At 65.4% G+C, this 20228-nt stretch overlaps 1 protein-coding gene across 6 annotated transcripts; it reads left to right on the top strand.

Annotated features, from left to right (window-relative positions):
- The first annotated feature begins 1070 nt into the window (after positions 1-1070).
- Positions 1071-19659, top strand: S1PR2 (sphingosine-1-phosphate receptor 2). 6 transcript variants are annotated; one of them, XM_039514094.1, is made up of 3 exons: positions 1073-1161; positions 15676-15854; positions 17873-19659. In XM_039514094.1, the coding sequence occupies exon 3, from the start codon at positions 17894-17896 to the stop codon at positions 18986-18988; it is 1095 nt and encodes a 364-aa protein (XP_039370028.1). In that variant the 5' UTR covers positions 1073-1161; positions 15676-15854; positions 17873-17893; the 3' UTR covers positions 18989-19659. The 6 variants fall into 6 exon arrangements, with proteins under 6 accessions (XP_039370030.1, XP_039370028.1, XP_039370027.1 ...); XM_039514093.1 differs by lacking the exon at positions 1073-1161 and adding an exon at positions 9957-10147; XM_039514096.1 differs by lacking the exon at positions 15676-15854 and having other exon boundaries at positions 1071-1161.
- The last annotated feature ends 569 nt before the right edge of the window (positions 19660-20228 follow it).

Raw genomic sequence — 20228 nt, forward strand, 5'->3', positions numbered from 1 at the left:
CCAATCTCCCATAAAGCTCCCCCACCCCGTCCCCCACCCGCCTCCAAACTCTCTGCTCCCTGGCTCCAAAGCTTCAGTATCCTGGGCCGGGAACATTTATTTCCACCGATTTAGCCACCCCCAGGCAGCGTTATCATTATTTGTACCCGTTGCACCAAGATGTCTTAACCGAGATCAGGGCCCCGTCGCACCGGGCGCCGCCCAGACCCAGCCGAGATCAGGGCCCCGTCGGGCCGGGCGCCGCCCAGACCCCAGCCGAGATCAGGGCCCCGTCGTGCCGGGCGCTGCCCAGACCCCAGCCGAGATCAGGGCCCCGTCGGGCCGGGCGCTGCCCAGACCCAGCCGAGATCAGGGCCCGTCGGGCCGGGCGCCGCCACACCCGGCCGAGATCAGGGCCCCGTCGCACCGGGCGCCGCCCAGACCCAGCCGAGATCAGGGCCCGTCGCGCGGGCGCTGCCCAGACCCCAGCCGAGATCAGGCCCGTCGCGCGCCGGCGCCGCCCAGACCCCGGCCGAGATCAGGGCCCGTCGCACCGGGCGCCGCCCAGACCCCGGCCGAGATCAGGGCCCCGTCGGGCCGGGCGCTGCCCAGACCCCAGCAGAGATCAGGGCCCCGTCGGGCCGGGCGCTGCCCAGACCCCAGCCGAGATCAGGGCCCGTCGTGCCGGGCGCTGCCCAGACCCTGCCCCAGATCAGGGCCCCGTCGCACCAGGCGCTGCCCAGACCCCGGCCGAGATCAGGGCCCCGTCGCGCCGGGCGCCGCCCAGACCCCAGCCGAGATCAGGGCCCCGTCGGGCCGGGCGCCGCCCAGACCCAGCGAGAGGTGCCCCCGTCGGGGGAGCTCGCAGCCTGAACACGGGGGGAGGGACCCATCCCCACTCCCTTTAGCAGACAGGGCGATGGAGCCGGGAGGGACTCGGGGATTCCCCTCCCTTGCCCGGCGGGGCGGAACCCAGGTGTCCGGGCTCCCTCGGCCCCGCTCAGTCAAGCAGCGAGCCCCTGCGTGGGGCGGGGGTCCCGGCCCGGGGCGGTGCCTGCCCGGGCCCCCGCCGCCGCGGGAGCGGGGCGATGCGGCTCCGCCCCCGCTGCACGTGTCACAAGCGGCGGAGGAGCCGGAGCCGGAGCCGAGCGGAGCCCGGGATCGGGGCAGGACCCGCGGCCGGTAAGGGACCCGCTGCCCCGGGCGGCTCGGCGCTGGGTGGGCGCCCCTTGTCCGCCCCCCCCCCCGCGGCTGACCCGCCCCCCAGCCGCTCTGCCGGTTACTGTCCCCTCTGCGGGGGGCTGGGGGGCCCACGGGCGGGATGTACAGCCCCGAGCACCCTGCTCCCTGGCTGGGGCTCCCGGGAGACAACCAGGGCCGGGTCCTGGTCCCAGATCCTGGGTGTGAACTTGGCCCAAGTCCAGGCCTGGGTGTCCCGCCTCTGCCCTGGCCGCGGCACCTCCCCAGAGGTGGCTGACTTGGGGGGGGGCAGAGGAGGGGAGTCCCGTGCCGGGGGGGGCTCAGTGGGGTGATTGCAGGGTGGCTGCCTGGTGGGCGCAAAGCTGGGGGGGGGAGGGACGTGTCTGAGGGACAATGCAGGTGCCCCCCCGGGATGTGTGCGCCCGTGTTAACACGCACACGCGTGTTCTACGCTTATCCGGCCCTGCGTGTCAGGTCCCGGCCGGGCCGGCGACCCCTCACTGGCGGTAGTGGCGGGCACCTTGCCAGGGTTCGGGGGACGCAGCGGGGTTCAGGGCAGGGCTTATAAACCCTGGCAGAGATGGGGGGGGCGTGATCTCGTGTGACACGCACACACACGCACACCCCACCTCTGCCACCGGCCCCGCTAGCGTGTGGTCCCTCAGGCGGGAACTGGGCACCAGACGTGGCCTCAGTTTCCCCAGTCGGGGCGGAGGGGCTCTGCTGTCCGGGACGCGCCTGTTCGGCGGGGACCCCGAGTCACACCCACGGGGTGACCCCCTGGGAGCGGTGCTGCCCGGAGGCCTCGCCAGGTACCTGGGGCCGCGCCGTCTGTCCCCTGCATTAACCGCCCAGCAGGGGGCGCTCTCCTCTGTCCTGCCCCCCCAGGCTCTGTCCTGCACCCCCCCAGGATCCGTCCTGCCCCCCCCCCGCCCTCCCCGGGCTCTGCTGGGCCCAGAGCGTGGCTCTGAGCTCTCTCTCCTGGCCCCTCTGGCTGGGGGAGGGGGGGCTAAGGGCTGGATCAGGGGGAGCTGCAGGTGGGCCAATTCCAGCCCCCATCGGCTGCAACAGGGCAAGAAACCCCCCCGGGGTCTAAGGCAGCGAGTCGGGACCCCCTTGGCCTGGGGGGTGCGGAAGGGGTTGCCGGGGGGCTGGGCCATAGGCTGGGGGCCCCAGGAGTTGCCCTGGGGGGGCTGGGCCATAGGCCGGGGGGGCGCAGAAGGGGTTGCCGGGGGGGCTGGGCCATAGGCCGGGGGGGCGCAGAAGGGGTTGTCGGGGCTGGGCCATAGGCCGGGGCGCAGAAGGGGTTGCCGGGGCTGGGCCATAGGCCGGGCGCAGAAGGGGTTGCCGGGGCTGGGCCATAGGCCGGGGGGGCGCAGAAGGGGTTGCCGGGGGGGCTGGGCCATAGGCCGGGGCGCAGAAGGGGTTGCCGGGGCTGGGCCATAGGCCGGGGCGCAGAAGGGGTTGTCGGGGCTGGGCCATAGGCCGGGGCGCAGAAGGGTTGCCCTGGGGCTGGGCCATAGGCCGGGGGGGCGCAGAAGGGGTTGCCCTGGGGCTGGGCCATAGGCTGGGGCGCAGAAGGGGTTGCCGGGGGCTGGGCCATAGGCCGGGCGCAGAAGGGGTTGCCGGGGCTGGGCCATAGGCCGGCGCAGAAGGGGTTGCCGGGGCTGGGCCATAGGCCGGGGCGCAGAAGGGGTTGCCGGGGCTGGGCCATAGGCCGAGCGCAGAAGGGGTTGCCGGGGCTGGGCCATAGGCCGGGGCGCAGAAGGGGTTGCCGGGGGCTGGGCCATAGGCCGGGCGCAGAAGGGGTTGCTGGGGCTGGGCCATAGGCCGGCGCAGAAGGGGTTGCCGGGGCTGGGCCATAGGCCGGGGCGCAGAAGGGGTTGCCGGGGCTGGGCCATAGGCCGGGGCGCAGAAGGGGTTGCCGGGGGGGCTGGGCCACGTGTGCTGCTGGGGCTTGGCCTTTGGGGCTGAGCGAATCCCCTGCTTGCGCCGAAGCTCCGCACTGGGGCCTCGTCAGGCCACACCCAGCTTGGGGCGCTCAGCACACGGGATCGGGGCGAGGATCCTGGCCGGGGGGGGGCCTGGAGGGGGGGCTCTGCTTACTTAGGGTTCTCTGCATCGGCTCCCCCCTCCCCCCCGGTGACGGGCCCCGTGTTCTCAGCAAGGCCTGATGGATGGTCTGAGCAGACCCCCCCCAGCTCCAGGGCTCCCCCCACCCCCGCGCCCCTGAGCCTTGCCAGCAGGGTGAAGTCACCCGCCCCCGGCGGCCCAGGAAGCCCGTTCAGGCTGGGTAACAATGGCGCCCTTCAGCGCTCGCGGGGGCGGCCGAGCTCGGAGGGGGGTGAATGGGGCTCGGGGGCAGGCGGGGCTGCTTCACGTGGGGATCGATGCTGCAGCCCGGCCGGCTCGGCCCCCTTCGTTCGCATCACCCGCTTGGCCTCCCACGTGCCCTCCGGCCTGGCCTCTCGAGCTGGGCTGTGTCCAGGCCACGGCTGGGGCACCCTTGTGCTGCTGCCCGGCCGTTCGCTGGGCTCGCACGGCCACTCCCAGGGGCTGCGTGACCCGCTGCGTCCCCCGGCCCCGGCCCAAGCCAGGGCTGGGGGGAGGGCACCAGTGGGGACAGAGGAGGAGCCGAAAGGAGCACCCAGCCCGGGTTGGGAGTCGTGCGATGGGCAGCTGATGGCAGAGATGGCGCTGGGGCATCGGAGGGCAGCGCCCCGGTCGCCAGCCAGGTCACGGGCAGAGCCAGGCCGGCCCCGAGCAGCTTGGCACAAGGCTCCTTGCCCCTCACAGCTCCGTCCCCAGCGCGTTTGCCTACCAGGGGGATTTGCTGTGCTGGGCCCCAGCACCTAGCAGCCGGAGCTCTGAGCAGCGCGGGACGGGATGGGAATGGGAATGGGAGCGGCCGCTGCCCCGGGGCAGTGGGAGGCTGGGCACCGGCACCCGTCCGTCCTGGGGCAGCCGGATGCTCTCGCTGTAATTACAGGCCCAGCACACAGGCTGCCTTTGTTGCTTGGGGTTAATGGTCTAATTCTCCTGCCTGGGGGGATGCGGGGGAGGGAGGAGCATCCGCTGCCAGATCTCCCCGTTCTCCCCGTCCGAGGGGCCCTCGATCTGCCCCGCATCGGGGCCTTCGCTTTCCAGGGCAGCGCTCTGGGCATCGGCTCGTCTCCCGGCCCCTGCTGGCTGGGAGCGTCAAGGGAACTAGATGGAAATATGAAAAGAGTCGCCCAAGGAATCCGTGTGTGTGTGACGGTGTGTGGGCTGTGCACACGCATGGCTCTGCGTGCATGGGGTGTGTCAGAGTGTGAGTGCACAGCTCGGTGCGCACACCATGTCTGTATTTTATGGACGTGTCTCTGCACATGTGGGTGTGTGTATGTCTCTCTGGGTGTGCGTGTTAGTGCCTGAGTGTGCTGCCTGGCAGCGTGTGCAGGCCGGGCTCTGCAGGTGCCCACGGGGGCTGCCGTTACACGTGGGTGCGTTGGGCCATCGCTCACACTCACCCAGCTCCCCGGTCCAGGCTGCAGGGCCCGCTCTGCCAGGGCAGTTTCCTCACCCATCCTGTTCCATCCCCTCAGCACACGAGTTGTGCAAGAGAGTAACGGCCACCACGACAGTTAGAGCAACACCCGGCCGGTCAGGGCTCCCCAGGTCGCACTCCCTGGCTGTCGCACACTTGTGTGCTCCCGCACACTCCTCTCTCACGGACAGCCCTCCCTCCCCCCATGCTCACACTCACAGGCTGGCACACTCGTGTGCTCCTTGACACACTTGCATTCCCTCGCCCCCTTCCCCCTGTCCCTAGCCCTGCTCACCCCCCGCCTCGGTGACTCACCAGCCCCAAAGCCCGGGGCTGGGACGTGCCTGGATCAGACTCTGGTTCCCCCGGGCGCCCAGTTGGGAGACGATTCCCAGCCAGGTGCCCCCAGCGCGGCAGGAACCTGGCAGCTCACAATGCCTCCCGCGCCACATGAGTCACTGCAGACGCCCGGCTGTGTGTGTGCGTGACTCTGTGTGCGCACGTGTGTGCGTGCAATTGCCTGCACACATCTGGGCACCAGCTCCCCAGCCATCCAGCATCTCCATCCCCATGGCACCTTGGGTGTCGCTCCGGGGCGCAGCTACCGGGCAGCCCCCTCGCGTTCCCCTGGGCGGTTGGGCGTCTCCTGGTGGTGGGGCAGATTCCGGGTTAGGTCATGTTGATTCTAGTCCTACAGCTTGGATTTGTAACTGAAGAGCTGCCAGAGCGTGAGTGTATGGGTGGGGGAGCCCAGGGCTGGGCTGGCAGGGGCTGCGGGTCGGGAGTGAGGGGCACCGGCAGAGCTGGGGGGAGCCCAGGACTGGGCTGGCAGGGGCTGCAGGTCAGGAGTGAGGGGCACTGGCAGAGCTGGGGGGAGCCCAGGGCTGGGCTGGAAGGGGCTGCGGGTTGGGAGTGAGCGGCACCGGCAGAGCTGCGGGGAGCCCTGGGCTGGGATAGCAGGGGGCTGCAGGTCGGGAGTGAGGGGCACCTGCCTGTCACTGCGAAACCTTCGCCGTCCCAAGCCCTGTGATCCCCATGGGCGGGGAGGCTGCTGGCTGTGACTTCTCTGCTAAGTTGGTCCCAAGCCCCTTCCTGCCCCAGAGAAGCCGAGGCCCCAGGGAAGGGCCCTGGACCCGCTTGGAGCGTTCTGCGGAGCCAGCCAGTTGCCCCGAGAGACCTGGGGGAGGCTCTTGTCTGGGCCGAGATGTTTCCTTCCCTGCTATGGAAACCCCGAGCGACGGCAGGGCCCTGCCTGGCAGTGCCAGCTCCTGGCTCTGGCCTGGCCTGCAGCTGCAGAGGGGCCTCGCTGCCGGCCCCGGCGGGTCCCTGAGGCTCCGGATGACGGCCCGAGCTGGGCTGGGCCCAGCCAGGTAGGACAGGCCTTTCCCTCCTTGCCTGCCCGTCTCCGAGCCTGGCTGCTGCTGGCGATGCTGGGACCCCAGAGACCCCGGTGATGGGCTGGGATGCCCCAGGTGCCATGGGGAGGGCTCCTGCAGCTGGCGGGGAGGTAATTCCCCCCCCCCCCAGCATTGTGCTTATCTCTGGGAACAGGGGCTGGTGGATAAACAACACAGCTGGGCTCTGCACGTACCCCATGGGGGGCACTGGATCACTTGCACACTTGTGCAGACACACCCACGTGTGCACACCATGCAACCCCTCAGGCATGCACACTCACGTGCACACACATGGACAGGTATTCTTGCCACTGGGCTCAGTCACACTCACGGGCTCTCACACGTGTCACACACACTTGTGACACGAGGCTGCTCTGGCAGGGCTGGCTGGGAGCTGAGCAGCATTTCCCTGAGCTGGGGCGGGGGGGGGGATTTTTCAGGCAGACCATGATGTGCTGCCCCTGCCTGTGACCCACGTTACCGCCTTGGCCTTCCCCCCGGTTACGCCGGCAAAGCCCAGCGAGGGGCGGTTTCGTCCCCCCAGCGCCGCAGTGTCTTGGCTCCCGGCTGCTGCTGGCTTCCCAGGCACAGAGAGACCCCCCGACGCCCCGGACCCGCCGCCAGGGCTGTGGTTTCATGAAACACCAGGGCCTGGGGGTGTCTGGCCCAGAGAGCTTGGCCGGGGGGCACCCACAGAGCCAAGACATGATAGTGATTTGGATACGCAAATCCCCCCCTTTGCACAGACTGTGCCGGGAGCCTGGTCCCCCCCCCCCCGGGCCCAGCGCCGCCCCCCCCCCGTCTGCTTAAACCTTGGGCTCAGTTCGTTAACGAGCCGCTCGGCAGGCGCTGACCCAATTTGCGCTGTGGCTGAGTCGCTGCCTGGGCCGGGAACAAGGCCCCTCTGGGTGTGAGAGGCTGGGCCGGCACGACCCCTTCGCTGGGTGCCTGGCCTGGCCTCGGTCCCGAGCCCTCGGGACCAAAGAGAACCCCTAAAGCCGCGTGGGCCGGGCACGCGGGGGGCTGCACCGGGACACCAGGCCGGCTCTTCACAAGCTCCGGTGCTCCTGGCGTGGGCTGCACAGGGCGGAGTCAGGGGAGCCCCACGTCTGGGAAATACCCCCCTCCCCAGCCCCACATCCGGCAGAGAGCTGAGGGGCTGGCTCCTGGGCCAACCCGCATCCCACTGAAGCTGGGGAGGGGGGGCTACTGAGCCCTGCCCTGCCTGCACCCCCCCCCCCCGCCCGCCTGTCTCGCCTGCGCCGTTGTGTCTCATCCTAGCGAGCTCTCGGGGGCAGGAGCTGTCCTGTGTCTGCCTGGCCAAAGCCCCCCCCCTGCTGCACCGGGCGCCTGGGGGGCACGAGCCATCCCACGTATCAGGGTCGCCGTGTTAGGCTGAACCCACAAAAACAACGAGGAGTCCGGTGCCACCAAACAGACTTGTTTGGGCAGAAGCTTTCGTGGGTAAAACTCCTCCCAAGTGCTCCCTTAGGCTTTAGGAGACATCCCTGGCTGCAGAGCTTGCGAGGGGGCGCAGGGGCGCTGCCCTTCACTCCTGGCCAGAGCAGGGACAGGGTGACAGAGGCGTTAGCGCCCTTGCCTGGGACCCGAGTGAGCTCCCCCGCAGCCTCCCTGTGTGACTGGGGGCCAGGCCCAGCTCACCGGGCCGCCCAGCGGGGCTAACAGCCAGCCTGGCGCACAGGGCTCGCAGCCTCAGGAAACAGGAGCAGATGGACTGGAAAGGGCAGTTCTGGATTATTACAGCCAGGCCCCTGGCGCAAGGTGCTGCACATATATCTGTGATGAGGAGATGGTCCTGGTATGTTCACAGCACACAGAAAGGAGAGGGAAATCTGCATGTTCAGGATGGGAGGTTGCAGTGTAACACAACTTTATTGCTTTGAATTCAGAACAAGGACATGCAAGAACCCAGGCCAGTGAGAGAGAAAACAGGCTGCTCCCTAGGGAGCCCGGCCCCACGCCCCCACCTAGCTGTAGGCGGGTTCTTCCCAGGCTGACTGTATTCTGCAGCCCCATAGCCTGCAAGGAGGGCCAGCAACCCTGCCTCCCCCGCCCCCGCAAAAGGGATAGTGGACAATTGAAGCACGGTCCAGGGGGCACCCTGGGTCTCTGCCCTGGAGAACCTGCAATTGGCTGTGAAAGCAGGATACTGGCACGGGGCGTCTCGATCCTGCCAGGTGCACACAGGTACAGCTGCTAACAGCACACCGGTGCCAGGGCAGCAGGGAATCACCCCACAGCCCGAGCCTCTCCCATTGGGGGGTTCCCCTTCTCTCCTGCCCCAGGGATCCCCTAGTGTCACTGCATCCCTGACAACACCCCCTCCTCCCGCCGGGCGCCAGGCCAATCTGTCATTGCCTCCAAGGGAGAATTTGCCTCTGTATTTCCTGTGAGGCTCCTCTCCCCACCTCCCATCTGACAGCTGGGCAGTGGGGGGGGGTGCTCCCCCACTACTCCTGGCCGGGGGAGGGTTGGCCCCTGGAGGAGAGGGGGCCCTGGGAGGGGGAAGGGCAGGGTCACTGGAGAAAGGGGGATGCTGGTGTTCTGGGGGGGGGCTGGGGGGGGCTGAGGGGTCCTCCCCAGAGCCGCCAGGGTTTTGCATACTCACCCAGCTATGCAAATCATGGAGTGAGGCCGGTTGTGTAGATTTGGGTAATTGAGGCTGGTGGCATTCCCGGCCGGGGGAGGGGTGCGGGGGGCACTGGAGCATGTCGGTGGTGTGGGGAGGGGGGCAGACCAGGAATGTTGGGTGCAGGCTACTGGGGACTGGGTGCTGGGGACCCTTGTGCGGAAGGGGAACCTGAGTGGCAGGTTAGGAGGGTGCAGGTATTTCTGGGGGCCAGAGTGTGTCTGGGGGTTTGGCTGGAGCTGGAGAGTATGGGGCCCCAGGAGGGGGGAGGGGTGCTGGAAGGGGCCAGTGGGTGCAGGAGGTGTCGGGGGTCAGTGGGTGCTGGAGGGTCGGTAGGGTCAGAGGTGCTGGGGTGGCGGGGTCAGGAGGTCCTGGGGTCAGGGTGCTGGGGTCTCTGGGGGTAGGGGTGCTGGAAGGGGACAGGGGTGCTGGAGGGTCGGTGGGGTCAGAGGTGCTGGGGTAGCAGGGCTCAGGGGTCCTGGGGGTCGGGGTGCTGGGGTCTCTGGGGGTAGGGGTGCTGGAAGGGGGTGCAGGAGGGTCAGGGGTCAGGGTCTGGGGTCTCTGGGGGACAGGGGTGCTGGAAGGAGGTCAGGGGTGCAGGAGGTGTCGGGAGGGTCTGGGGGTCGGGGATGCTGGAAGGGGTGCAGGAGGGTCGGGGTCAGGGTCTGGGGTCTCTGGAGGGACAGGGGTGCTGGAAGAGGGTCAGGGGTGCAGGAGGGGTCAGGGGTCAGGGGTGCTGGAAGGGGGTCAGGGGTGCAGGAGGTGTCCGGGGTCGGGGGTGCTGGGGTCTCTGGGGGGTCGGGGGGTGCTGGAAGGGGGTGCAGGAGGGTCGGGGGGTGCTGGGGTCTCTGGGGGGTCAGGGGGTGCTGGAAGGGGGTCAGGGGGTGCAGGAGGTGTCGGGAGGGTCTGGGGTCGGGGGTGCTGGAAGGGGGTGCAGGAGGTGTCCGGGGTCGGGGGTGCTGGGGTCTGGGGGTCGGGGGTGCCGAAAGGGTGCAGGGGTGCAGGAGGGTCGGGGGTGCTGGGGTCTCTGGGGTCGGGGGTGCTGGACGGGGGTTGCTGGGGTCCTTGGGGCGCAGCCTGGCGGGATCCTGGGCCGATCCCGCCCCACTGATTTTGGCAGCCCCGCCCGCCGGCCGAGCGGCCGCGCCCCGCGCAGCCGGGGCCGGGCAGGGTTCGCCCCGCTGCGCACTCGGGGCCGGGACGGAGCTGGGCGCGGAGCCGGGTCCCGGGGGGCCGGGGCCGGGCCAGGCTCCTCCCGCCGGGGCGCAGCCACAGCCCGCGGGAACCGAGGTGACGAATCGCTCCGGCTGCGCCCTGGCCACGTCCCCGCCGCGCGGCCGGCGGGAGGGACCCGGAGCCGGGGCAGGAGCCGGGGCAGGAGCGCGGCGCCCCAGCGTGAGTAGCCGGGAGAGCGCGGCGGGGAGCGGCCGGAGCCAGGCGCGCTCCGGGGCCGGGGGGCCTGTGGGGCTGTCGGAGGGGCCCCGGGCCGGGGGGCTGGCTGGCTCCGTGGGGGGGGGAAGGGGGCTGGGACGCCCCGGGCGGGGGGGCTGGCTGGCTCCGTGGGGCGGGGAATGGGGCAGGGACGCCCCGGGCCGGGGCTGGCTGGCTCCGTGGGGCAGGGACGCCCAGGCCGGGGCTGGCTGGCTCCATGGGGCGGGGAATGGGGCAGGGACACCCTAGGCCGGGGGGCTGGCTGGCTCCGTGGGGCGGGGAATGGGGCAGGGACGCCCCAGGCCGGGGGGCTGGCTGGCTCCATGGGGCGGGGAATGGGGCAGGGACGCCCCGGGCCGGGGCTGGCTGGCTCCATGGGGCGGGAATGGGGCAGGACGCCCCGGGCCGGGGCTGGCTGGCTCCGTGGGGCGGGAATGGGGCAGGGATACTCTAGGCCGGGGCTGGCTGGCTCCGTGGGGCGGGAATGGGGCAGGGACACCCTAGGCCGGGGCTGGCTGGCTCCGTGGGGCGGGAATGGGGCAGGGACGCCCAGGCCGGGGGCTGGCTGGCTCCGTGGGGTGGGGAATGGGGCGGGGATGCCCCGGGCCGGGGGGCTGGCTGGCTCCGTGGGGCAGGGAATGGGGCGGGGATGCCCCGGGCCGGGGGGCTGGCTGGATCTGTGGGGCAGGGAATGGGGTGAGGGCCTCCCCCCACCCCCAGCAAGGCCTGGAGAATCGTAGCCCAAAACTGTACCCGTCTGGCCATTGGCTGGGTGCTGTGTGAAGCGAGTTTGCTGGGTCTCAGCCTGCGGTTCCCCTGGTTCCCCCCCCCCCCCATGGCCGTTTCTGCAGCGGGGAGGCGGGGGACTGAACTCCCGAGTGTGTCTCCGGGCCGGGGCTGGGGCTGGGGCTGGGGCTGGGACTGGGGCTGTGCCAGTTCTGGGGCCTGCAGGCAGAACCACCCCCTCACCAGTGTCAAATCCAAGTCAGGGACCTGCTGCCTCCTGCCCGTGACCATGGGCTCTGCCCATGCAGCCTGGGTCACCTGTAACCTCCTGGGGCTACCCCCCCCCCCCCCCCCCGCGCACACAGCAGGTTTTCCCAGACCCACAGGGCTCATCGGCCTTAATGCAGGTCAGGGGGCTGCCAACATCCCCCCTTCCCCGTGGGGCAGGGTTGTGGGGAGGCTGAGAACACAGGTGAGTCTCTCCTGGTCCTGCACCTAGGCTCCCCCTCCACCCAGTGCCCCCTCCTGGCCTCTGCCCAACCCACTTCCTGCCCCCTAGCAGAGCCCTGTGGGGCCTGGGGAAGGAGCTGGAACCACTGGCCAGTCCCTGGGCTCCCACTGGGCTCCTTCCCCAGCACCCCCCGGGCTGCCCTGGCAGAGCTCCCCCCAGGGCACTGGGGTCTGGCATGGGGAGCCCCTCTCCTGCGGAGGGAATGGCTGGGCTGGTGCCTGATTGCGGGGGGCACCGGCAGAGAGGATGCGAGACCTGGCCTGGCTCAGGGGAGAGGGGACCATGGTGACAGTGAGTCTATGGCAGAGACGGCAAAAGAACCCAGGAGTCCTGGCTCCCAGCCCCCAGCCTCCCTCCTTCGTGGTTTCGCTTTAGTACAGGGCATTGAAAAGTGCAGCTATTATTACCTGGTTCAGGATTTCGTTCTGAGTCATCTCTGTCCTGTGGTAGACCAGGCCATGCACCCCCCCTGCCCCCCCCGGCAGTGCCAGGAGCTGTATCCTGCAGCGTGGGGGAGAAGCGCTTCACAGCATCCGCTGCCGTTCAGACTGAGACTGATGGTAACTGTTGATAGTGGGGGGGGGGGGTTCAGGGCCTATAAATCCTGGGAAACGCGCGTTGCCTCTGGCCCCCCCATTGCGCCGGGTGCGGCTGAGCCCGAGGAGCTAAAGGGGAAGGGGGTAAAGAGACCAGACTTTCTGGGTCCCACCCGCCAGCTGAGAGCCACTGGGCTGCTGAGGAGGAGGAGAGTCTTGCGGGAGGAGAACACCCAGCTGGAGCGGCGGGACCTGAGCCCAGGTGGGATGTGGGGGTGTCCTCTCCCACCGAGGAGACAGCTTCCGTGCAGTGCTGGGGAGGAGCCGGTGGCCATGGGACACGGAGGTGTCAGTGACCTAGGGGAGGACAGGAGAGAGGTCCTGGAGGCCTTTTGGGAAAGGAGGAGCCTGAACAGGCAGGATGGGCTCCACCTAAACCAAACCGGAACCAGGTGGGTGGCCTAGAAAATCAAAAAGGTTGTGGAGGAGTTTTTAAAGGAAGCTGGGGGAAAGCCGACAGGCGCAGAGCAGCACATGGCTCAGACAGAGCCATCCCTCAGGGGAGGATCCTCTAGTTCCTAGTAATGAGGAGCAGGTAGGAGGAGAAGAGAAACAGTCAAACGAAAACCAGCCCCATTCATTACATCCGTGAAGGCAGACACCAAAATATTGACACATTTTATAGATGCTCGTGTACAAGTGCTAGGACTCTAAATAGAGGCATCACAGCCTCTCGGTGGAACACTGATAATCAGTGGGACATGGGAACTGCAGGTACAAATAGGAATGACAGAGCAGGCTCGATGTCTAGCTGGCAGCCGGTATCAAGCGGAGTGCCCCAAGGGTCGGTGCTGGGGCCGGTTTTGTTCAATATCTTCATTAACGATCTGGAGGATGGTGCGGGCTGCACCCTTAGCAAGTTTGCAGATGACACTAAACTGGGAGGAGTGGTAGATACGCTGGAGGGTAGGGATAGGATACAGAGGGACCTAGACAAATTAGAGGATTGGGCCAAAAGAAATAGGATGAGATTCAACAAGGACAAGTGCAGAGTCCTGCACTTAGGACGGCAGAATCCCATTCACTGCTACAGACTAGGGACCGAATGGCTGGGCAGCAGTTCTGCAGAAAAGGACCTAGAGGTTACGGTGGATGAAAAGCTGAATATGAGTCAACAGTGTGCCCTTGTTGCCAAGAAGGCTAATGGCATTTTGGGCTGTATAAGTAGGGGCATTGCCAGCAGATCGAGGGATGTGATCATTCCCCTCTACTCAGCACTGGTGAGGCCTCATCTGGATACTGTGTCCAGTTTTGGGCCCCACACTACAAGAAGGATGTGGAAAAATTGGAAAGAGTCCAGCAAAGGGCAACAAAAATGATTAGGGGGCTGGAGCACATGACTTATGAGGAGAGGCTGAGGGAACTGGGATTGTTTAGTCTGCAGAAGAGAAGAATGAGGGGGGATTTGATAGCTGCTTTCAACTACCTGAAAGGGGGTTCCAAAGAGGATGGAGCTCGGCTGTTCTCAGTGGTACCAGATGACAGAACAAGGAGTAATGGTCTCAAGTTGCAGTGGGGGAGGTCTAGGTTGGATATTAGGAAATGCTATTTCCCTAGCAGGGTGGTGAGGAACTGGAATGGGTTCCCTAGGGAGGTGGTGGAATCTCCTTCCTTAGAGGTGTTTAAGGCCCGGCTTGACAAAGCCCTGGCTGGGATGATTTAGTCGGGGTTGGTCCTGCTTTGAGCAGGGAGTTGGACTAGATACCTCCTGGGGTCCCTTCCAACCCTGGTATTCCATGATTCTGTGTGTGGCTCTGTGTGTGAGTGAAAGCATAGAGTGAAATATAGTAAAAATCTGAAATGACTCTAATGGGCCCAGAGAACCTCTCTGGATAGAAACTCCCTGCTTGAATAAGAAGAGTCTAGCAGTAGGGATGTGCAGCCGACCACCTGACCCGGATGGTGACGGTGATTGTGAAATGCCAGGGAGAGAAGAGAGGCTACAGAAACAGAAAACTCAATAATAATGAGGGATTTCAACTATCCCCACATGGACTGGGAACGTCACCTCAGGATGGGAGGCAGAGAGAACATTTCTAGACCCCATTAATGACGGCTTCTTGGAGCAGCGCGTCCTGGAACCCGCAGCGGGAGGGGCAATTCTTGATTTAGGCCTAAGTGGTGCACAGGATCTGGTCCAAGGGGTGAACGTAGCTGAACTGCTCGGTAATAGCAACCAGGATGTAATTAAATTTAACATCCTTGCGGGGGGGAAATACCAAAAAACCCACCGCAGTAGCATTTGTCTTCAAAAAGGGGAACTACACAAAAATGAAGAAGCCAGTTAAAGGGAAATTAAAAGGAACAGTCACAGAGTGAAATGCCTGCAAGCTGCATGGACACGTCTTAAAATCATGATAATAGAGGCGCAAACGAGAGAGAGAGAGAGAGAGACCAAATAATGAAGTAGTCGGGACCAAATAGATGCCACCACGGCTAAACAACAGCGTAGAAGAGGCAGTTAGAGGCAAAGAGGGATCCTTCAACAACTGGAAGTCAGATCCTCCCGAGGAAAATAGAAAGGAGCATGAGCTCAGGCGAGTCAGCAAGTGTCATCAGGCCAACAAAGAATTTGAAGAGCAGCGAGCAAAAGACACAGAAACCGACAGCAATTTTTAAAAGTACATTAGCAGCAGGAAGCTGCCAAACAGCCAGTGTGGCCACTGGGTGCCGGAGGTGCTAGAGGAGCTCCTGAGGAAGCCAGGCCTTTGCAGAGAAGTTACGTGAATTCTTTGATGGGTCTTCACTGCAGAGGGTGTGAGGGAGACTCGGACGTTGGAGCCGTTTGGTTTAGGTGACAGATCTGAGGAACTGTCCCCGACTGAGGTGTCAGTAGAGGAGGTTTTGAAACAACTTGATACATTACATAGTAATAAGTCAGCAGGACCAGAAGGAACATACGAACGGCCAGACGGGGTCAGACCCAGGGTCCGTCCAGCCCAGTGTCCTGTCTGCCGACAGGGGCCAGTGCCAGGTGCCCCCAGAGGGGATGAACAGAACAGGGAATCAGCAAGTGACCCAGCCCCTGCCGCCCATTCCCAGCTGCTGGCAAACAGAGGCATCAGCCCTGCCCAGCCTGGCTAATAGCCATCGATGGACCTGCCCTCCAGGAATCTATCTAGCTCCCTTTTGAACCCCGTTATAGCACTGGCCCAAAGTCTCACCCTGATGGCGTGAGCTCATTCACCTGCACATCTACCAGTGTGATCTGTGCCAGCAATGCCCCTCTGCCATGTGCATTGGCCAGACCGGGCAGTCTGTACACTAAAGAATAAACAGACACAAATCTGACATCAGGAATCATAACAGTGGGAGACACTTCAACCTCTCTGGCCACTCAGTGACAGGCCTGAAGGTGGCAATTTTGCAATAGAAAAGCTTCAGAAACAGACTCCAGCGAGAAACTGCTGAACTTGAATTGATTTGCAAATTAGATACAATTAACTCTGGTTTGACTAGAGACTGGGAATGGCTGAGTCATGACACTACTTGAATCTTTTTCCATATGATAAGGATCCTTACACCTCTTGTCAGCTGTCTGTGATTGAGCATCTTGATTATCACCACAAACGTTTTTTCCTGCTAACCCGTCATCTTGGAGCTGGTCTAGCATCTTCTCTGTGTGCATATAAATCCTCTTCTTCTGTGCTTCCTTCTAGGCATTTCTTTGGGCAGAAGCTTTCGTGGGCTGCAGCCCACTTCATCGGGTGCCTGGAGTGGAACATACAGTAGCAGGTATCGCTACACAGCACACGAACAGATGGGAGTTGCCTTGCCGAGTGGGGGGTCCGTGCTAACGAGGTGGATGTGACCCATTTCCAACAGTTGACAAAAAGGGGTGAATATCAACAGAGGGAAATGACTTTTTGCCGTGCTAGTGAGGCCAGTTCTATCATGGAATTGAATTGCACCATGACTGGGAGTGTTCAGCTTGGAACAGGGAGATCGAAGGGGGGATCTGACTGAGGTCTATAAAATCATGTCTGGGGTGGAGAAGTGAAGAAGGACGTCTTGTTTACCCCGTCTCATAACCCCAAATGACATGAACGGGCAGCAGGTTTCACACAGACAAAGGGGAGTGTTTCTTCACCCAGCGCACAGGCAGCCTGTGGAACTCGCTGCCAGGGGATGTTGTGAAGGCCAAAAGTATCACTGGGTTCAAACCAACGTATTAACGACGTTCCTGGAGGACAGGTCCGTCAGCGGCTTTTAGCCAGGCTGGGCAGGAACGCGACCCCATGCTCGGGGGTCCCCAGCCTGTTTGCCAGGAGCCGGGACCGGACGGCAGGGGCTGGGTCGCTCGATACGGCCCTGTTCTGGTCATTCCCTCTGGGGCACCTGGCACCAGCTCTGCTCAGAGACAGGACGCTGGGCTAGATGGACCCTGGCTCTGACCCAGTCTGGCCGGGGCGCGGGGCAGACTGACCCAGGAATGGGGCTGGTTACTGGGGCTGGCTGCATGGGGGAGGGGAGAGCAGGTGAGAGTTACCTGAGCCTGTAACCTGAGCCAGGAGGGGGGTGGGGCCAGGTGACACCTTTGCCGGGGAGCTGGACAAAGGGTGGGGGTGGGGGGCTGGGGGGAGGGGCAGAGGCTGGAGGGGGTTTGGTTTCAGTTTGGGGCTGGGTGGTGAAACGCCGGGAACCCCAGGCTGGGGTCTAAGCTCCCTGCCCCCCCAGAGGGACCTGGCTGGGGGGTCCCGGTTGTACCCACAAGCCCTGCTGGGGGCTGTTCCTGTCGGCTAATAACCCGTCTGTGTCACTGCCTGGCTGAGAGTCCCGGGGAACCGCAGGAAGTGGGGGCAGGGCCTTGACTCCCCCCCAATGAGTCTGACAATGGGCTCTGCCCAGACCCCCGCCGAGATCTGGGCCCCCTTGTGCCGGGTGCTGCCCAGACCCACGGGCAGAGACGACCCCTGCCCTCAAGAGCTCACAGTCGAAGTAGATGGGGGGAGGGGAAGAGGTTCAGAGAGGGGTCAGTGGCGGAACTGGGACTAGAACCCAGGTGTCCTGACTCCCAGCCCATCCCCCCTCCCCTGCCTGCTGCGCTCTGGACGAGGGTGGAAAGGCTCCTCCCGTCACTGGGTCACCAGCCCAGCTGAGAACCTGGCCCCTTACGGGAAGGGAGCAGCGGGGCGTGCGACCAGCCGAGCGTCACTGTGACACGGGGGGGTGCACAGCTCCCCCATCGCCCCCCCTCTCCACTCGTGCATGGCTGCTGCAGCTGCCTGGGGCTGGCGGGAGGCAGGGCCGAGGGTACGGAGCGCAGAGCTGGCTGCCAGATGTGCGCTGGACGGAGAGTCCCTGCTGGGGGGACGGGACCCGCGCTGGGACAGGAAGCTCCGGTAGCAAAGGCAAACAGGCGTCCCGCGGGGGCGACGGGACTGTCGTTCCGGTCCCAGCTGAGGGCCGCCTGCGAGAAGACGCACTGTGGCTGGGGGTGGGAGAACCGGGAGCCGTGGGGGTGAGACGAAGGGGGAATGCACTGGATGTGGGGGAAGGAAACTCATGCTACCCAGTGGGCTGTTAACCTGCGGGACTCACCTCCGCAGGGTGACGTTCCTTGGGCGAGGGACTCGTGAGTTTAGACAGGTGAAGTGTCCCTGTGCCCTGTGCCTTCTTTCCCCGGCTGGCGCCCAGCTGGGGCGTGGCTGCCGGCAGTGCAGGACGGACGGACGAGGGAGGTGGAAAGAGATGGACGGATACAATGGATGGGGAGGAGGAGGCATACAGGGGGGCAGGATGGATGGAGGAGGACAGCCGGGGGGGGTCAGTCTCTCCCCCGTTCTTGCTCTCGCTGCTCTGTCTATTGCCCCCCACCCGAGTCAGCTCTGACCCTTTCTCTGCCTGTGCCCTCAGGTGCACCCGCCCCCAGTGACGATGCCATGGCCTGCGCCCCGTGACGCCGAGCTCCGGGCAGCCATGGGGAGCATCTACAAGGATTACTTCAACCCGCAGAAGATCCGGGAGCACTACAACTACACCAAGGAGCTGACGGAGAAGCGGCAGAGCCCGGGGCGTGACGCCGTCTCCATCGCCATCGTCATCCTGTGCTGTCTCATCGTGCTGGAGAACCTGCTGGTGCTGGTCTCCGTCTACCGCAACAAGAAGTTCCACTCGGCCATGTTCATCTTCATCGGCAACTTGGCCTTCTCCGACCTGCTGGCCGGCCTGGCCTTCATGGCCAACGTCCTGCTCTCGGGCCAGCGCACCTTCAGCCTGACGCCGGTGCAGTGGTTCGTGCGGGAGGGCACGGCCTTTGCCACGCTGGCGGCCTCGGTCCTCAGCCTGCTGGCCATCGCCATCGAGCGGCACGTGGCCATCACCAAGGTGAAGGTGTACAGCAGCGACAAGAACTGCCGCATGGTGCTGCTGATCGGGGCCTGCTGGGTGATCTCGGTGGCCATCGGGGGGCTGCCCATCATGGGCTGGAACTGCATGGGCCGCCTGGAGGACTGCTCCACCGTCCTGCCCCTCTACTCCAAGCGCTACATCCTCTTCGTCGTCACCGTCTTCACCGCCATCCTGCTCTCCATCGTGCTGCTGTACGGCCACATCTACTGCATCGTCCGCTCCAGCCACGCCGAGATCGCCAGCGTGCAGACCCTGGCCCTGCTCAAGACGGTCACCATCGTCCTGGGGGCCTTCATCATCTGCTGGCTGCCGGCCTTCATCATCCTCCTGCTGGACACCTCGTGCGCCATCAAGGCCTGCCCCGTCCTCTACAAGGCGGACTATTTCTTCGGCTTCGCCGCCCTCAACTCGGCCATCAACCCCGTGATCTACACGCTGCGCAGCAAGGACATGCGGAAGGAGTTCCTGCGGGTGCTGTGCTGCTGGGGCGTGGCGGGGCGCGGCAAGCCGGCCGAGCGCTGCATGGTGCCCCTCCGCAGCTCCAGCTCCCTGGAGCGCTGCACCCAGAAGCAAGACCTGCCCACCTCGCCCATCCTGCGGGAATGCACCACCTCGGTGTGAGCGCCGCAGGGACAGCGGGCGCTGATTGGTACGAGGGACCCGGCCCGGAGCCGGCTGTCCCGCCGGCAGCAGGAGGCTGCCGAGGGCCTCTCTGCCGGGGCAAGGAGGGCGGGGACTCTCCAGTTACTGACAGTCTGGTTTGCGTGATCCCGTCTTCCCGAGCGCCACCCACGCCTGCCGGGATCCTGCCTGCTCCCAGCACGGCCTCACCCAACCCCCATGCCCACCTGGCGCGCGCCCGGGGGCTGGGCGGCGGCTGCCTGGCTCCATGCACGCTGGCCCAGGGGCCGTTCCGGCGGACGCCCTGCCCTGCTGGGAGCTCAGCCCCGCCCTGCTCTGCCTGCGGGGGAACTGCCAGCTGCCCTGCTGGGATGGAGGGGGCTGGCAGCGAGGCCCGGCCCAGGGGGCGCGGAGGGGAGCTGGGCAGTCAGCACCAAGCCCCCACTGCATATATTTTCCCTCGCCAGCTGGTAGCGTCCGGGCACCAGAGCCCCCGCATGGCACCCGGCCCCGGCTCAGTGCGGCGAGCAGGCGCTGTCGGGCAGGATGAGCTGGGGGCTGCGCAGGGAACGGGGCAAGAACCCTCCAGGGGCCCACGCCTGGTTAGAGCGAGTGTGTCTGTGCAGTGCAGTGTGTGTGTGTGGGGGGGGGCGCTGGCTGTACGGTGCACTCTGTGTGTGTGTGTGTGTGTGTGTGTGTGTGTGTGTGTGTGTGTGTCTGGCTGTGCGGTGCACTCTGTGTGTGTGTGGGGGGGGGCTGGCTGGCTGTACGGTGCACCGTGTGTGTGTGTGTGTGTAGGCAGAGTGTGTGAGTCTGGCTGTGCAGTGCACTGTGGGGGTGGAGGCAGAGTGTGTGTGTCTGGCTGTGCAGTGCACTGTGGGTGTGTAGGCAGAGTGTGTGTGTCTGGCTGTGCGGTGCAGTTGGGGTGTGTAGGCAGAGTGTGTGAGTCTGGCTGTGCGGTGCAGTTGGGGTGTGTAGGCAGAGTGTGTGAGTCTGGCTGTGCGGTGCAGTTGGGGTGTGTAGGCAGAGTGTGTGTGTCTGGCTGTGCGGTGCAGTTGGGGTGTGTAGGCAGAGTGTGTGAGTCTGGCTGTGCGGTGCACTGTGGGGTGTGTAGGCAGAGTGTGTGTGTCTGGCTGTGCGGTGCACTGTGGGGTGTGTAGGCAGAGTGTGTGTGTCTGGCTGTGCGGTGCACTGTGGGGTGTGTAGGCAGAGTGTGTGTGTCTGGCTGTGCAGTGCAGTT

The sequence above is a fragment of the Mauremys reevesii genome, linkage group 25, assembly GCF_016161935.1.
Source record: "Mauremys reevesii isolate NIE-2019 linkage group 25, ASM1616193v1, whole genome shotgun sequence".
In the NCBI taxonomy this organism is placed as follows: domain Eukaryota; kingdom Metazoa; phylum Chordata; order Testudines; family Geoemydidae; genus Mauremys; species Mauremys reevesii.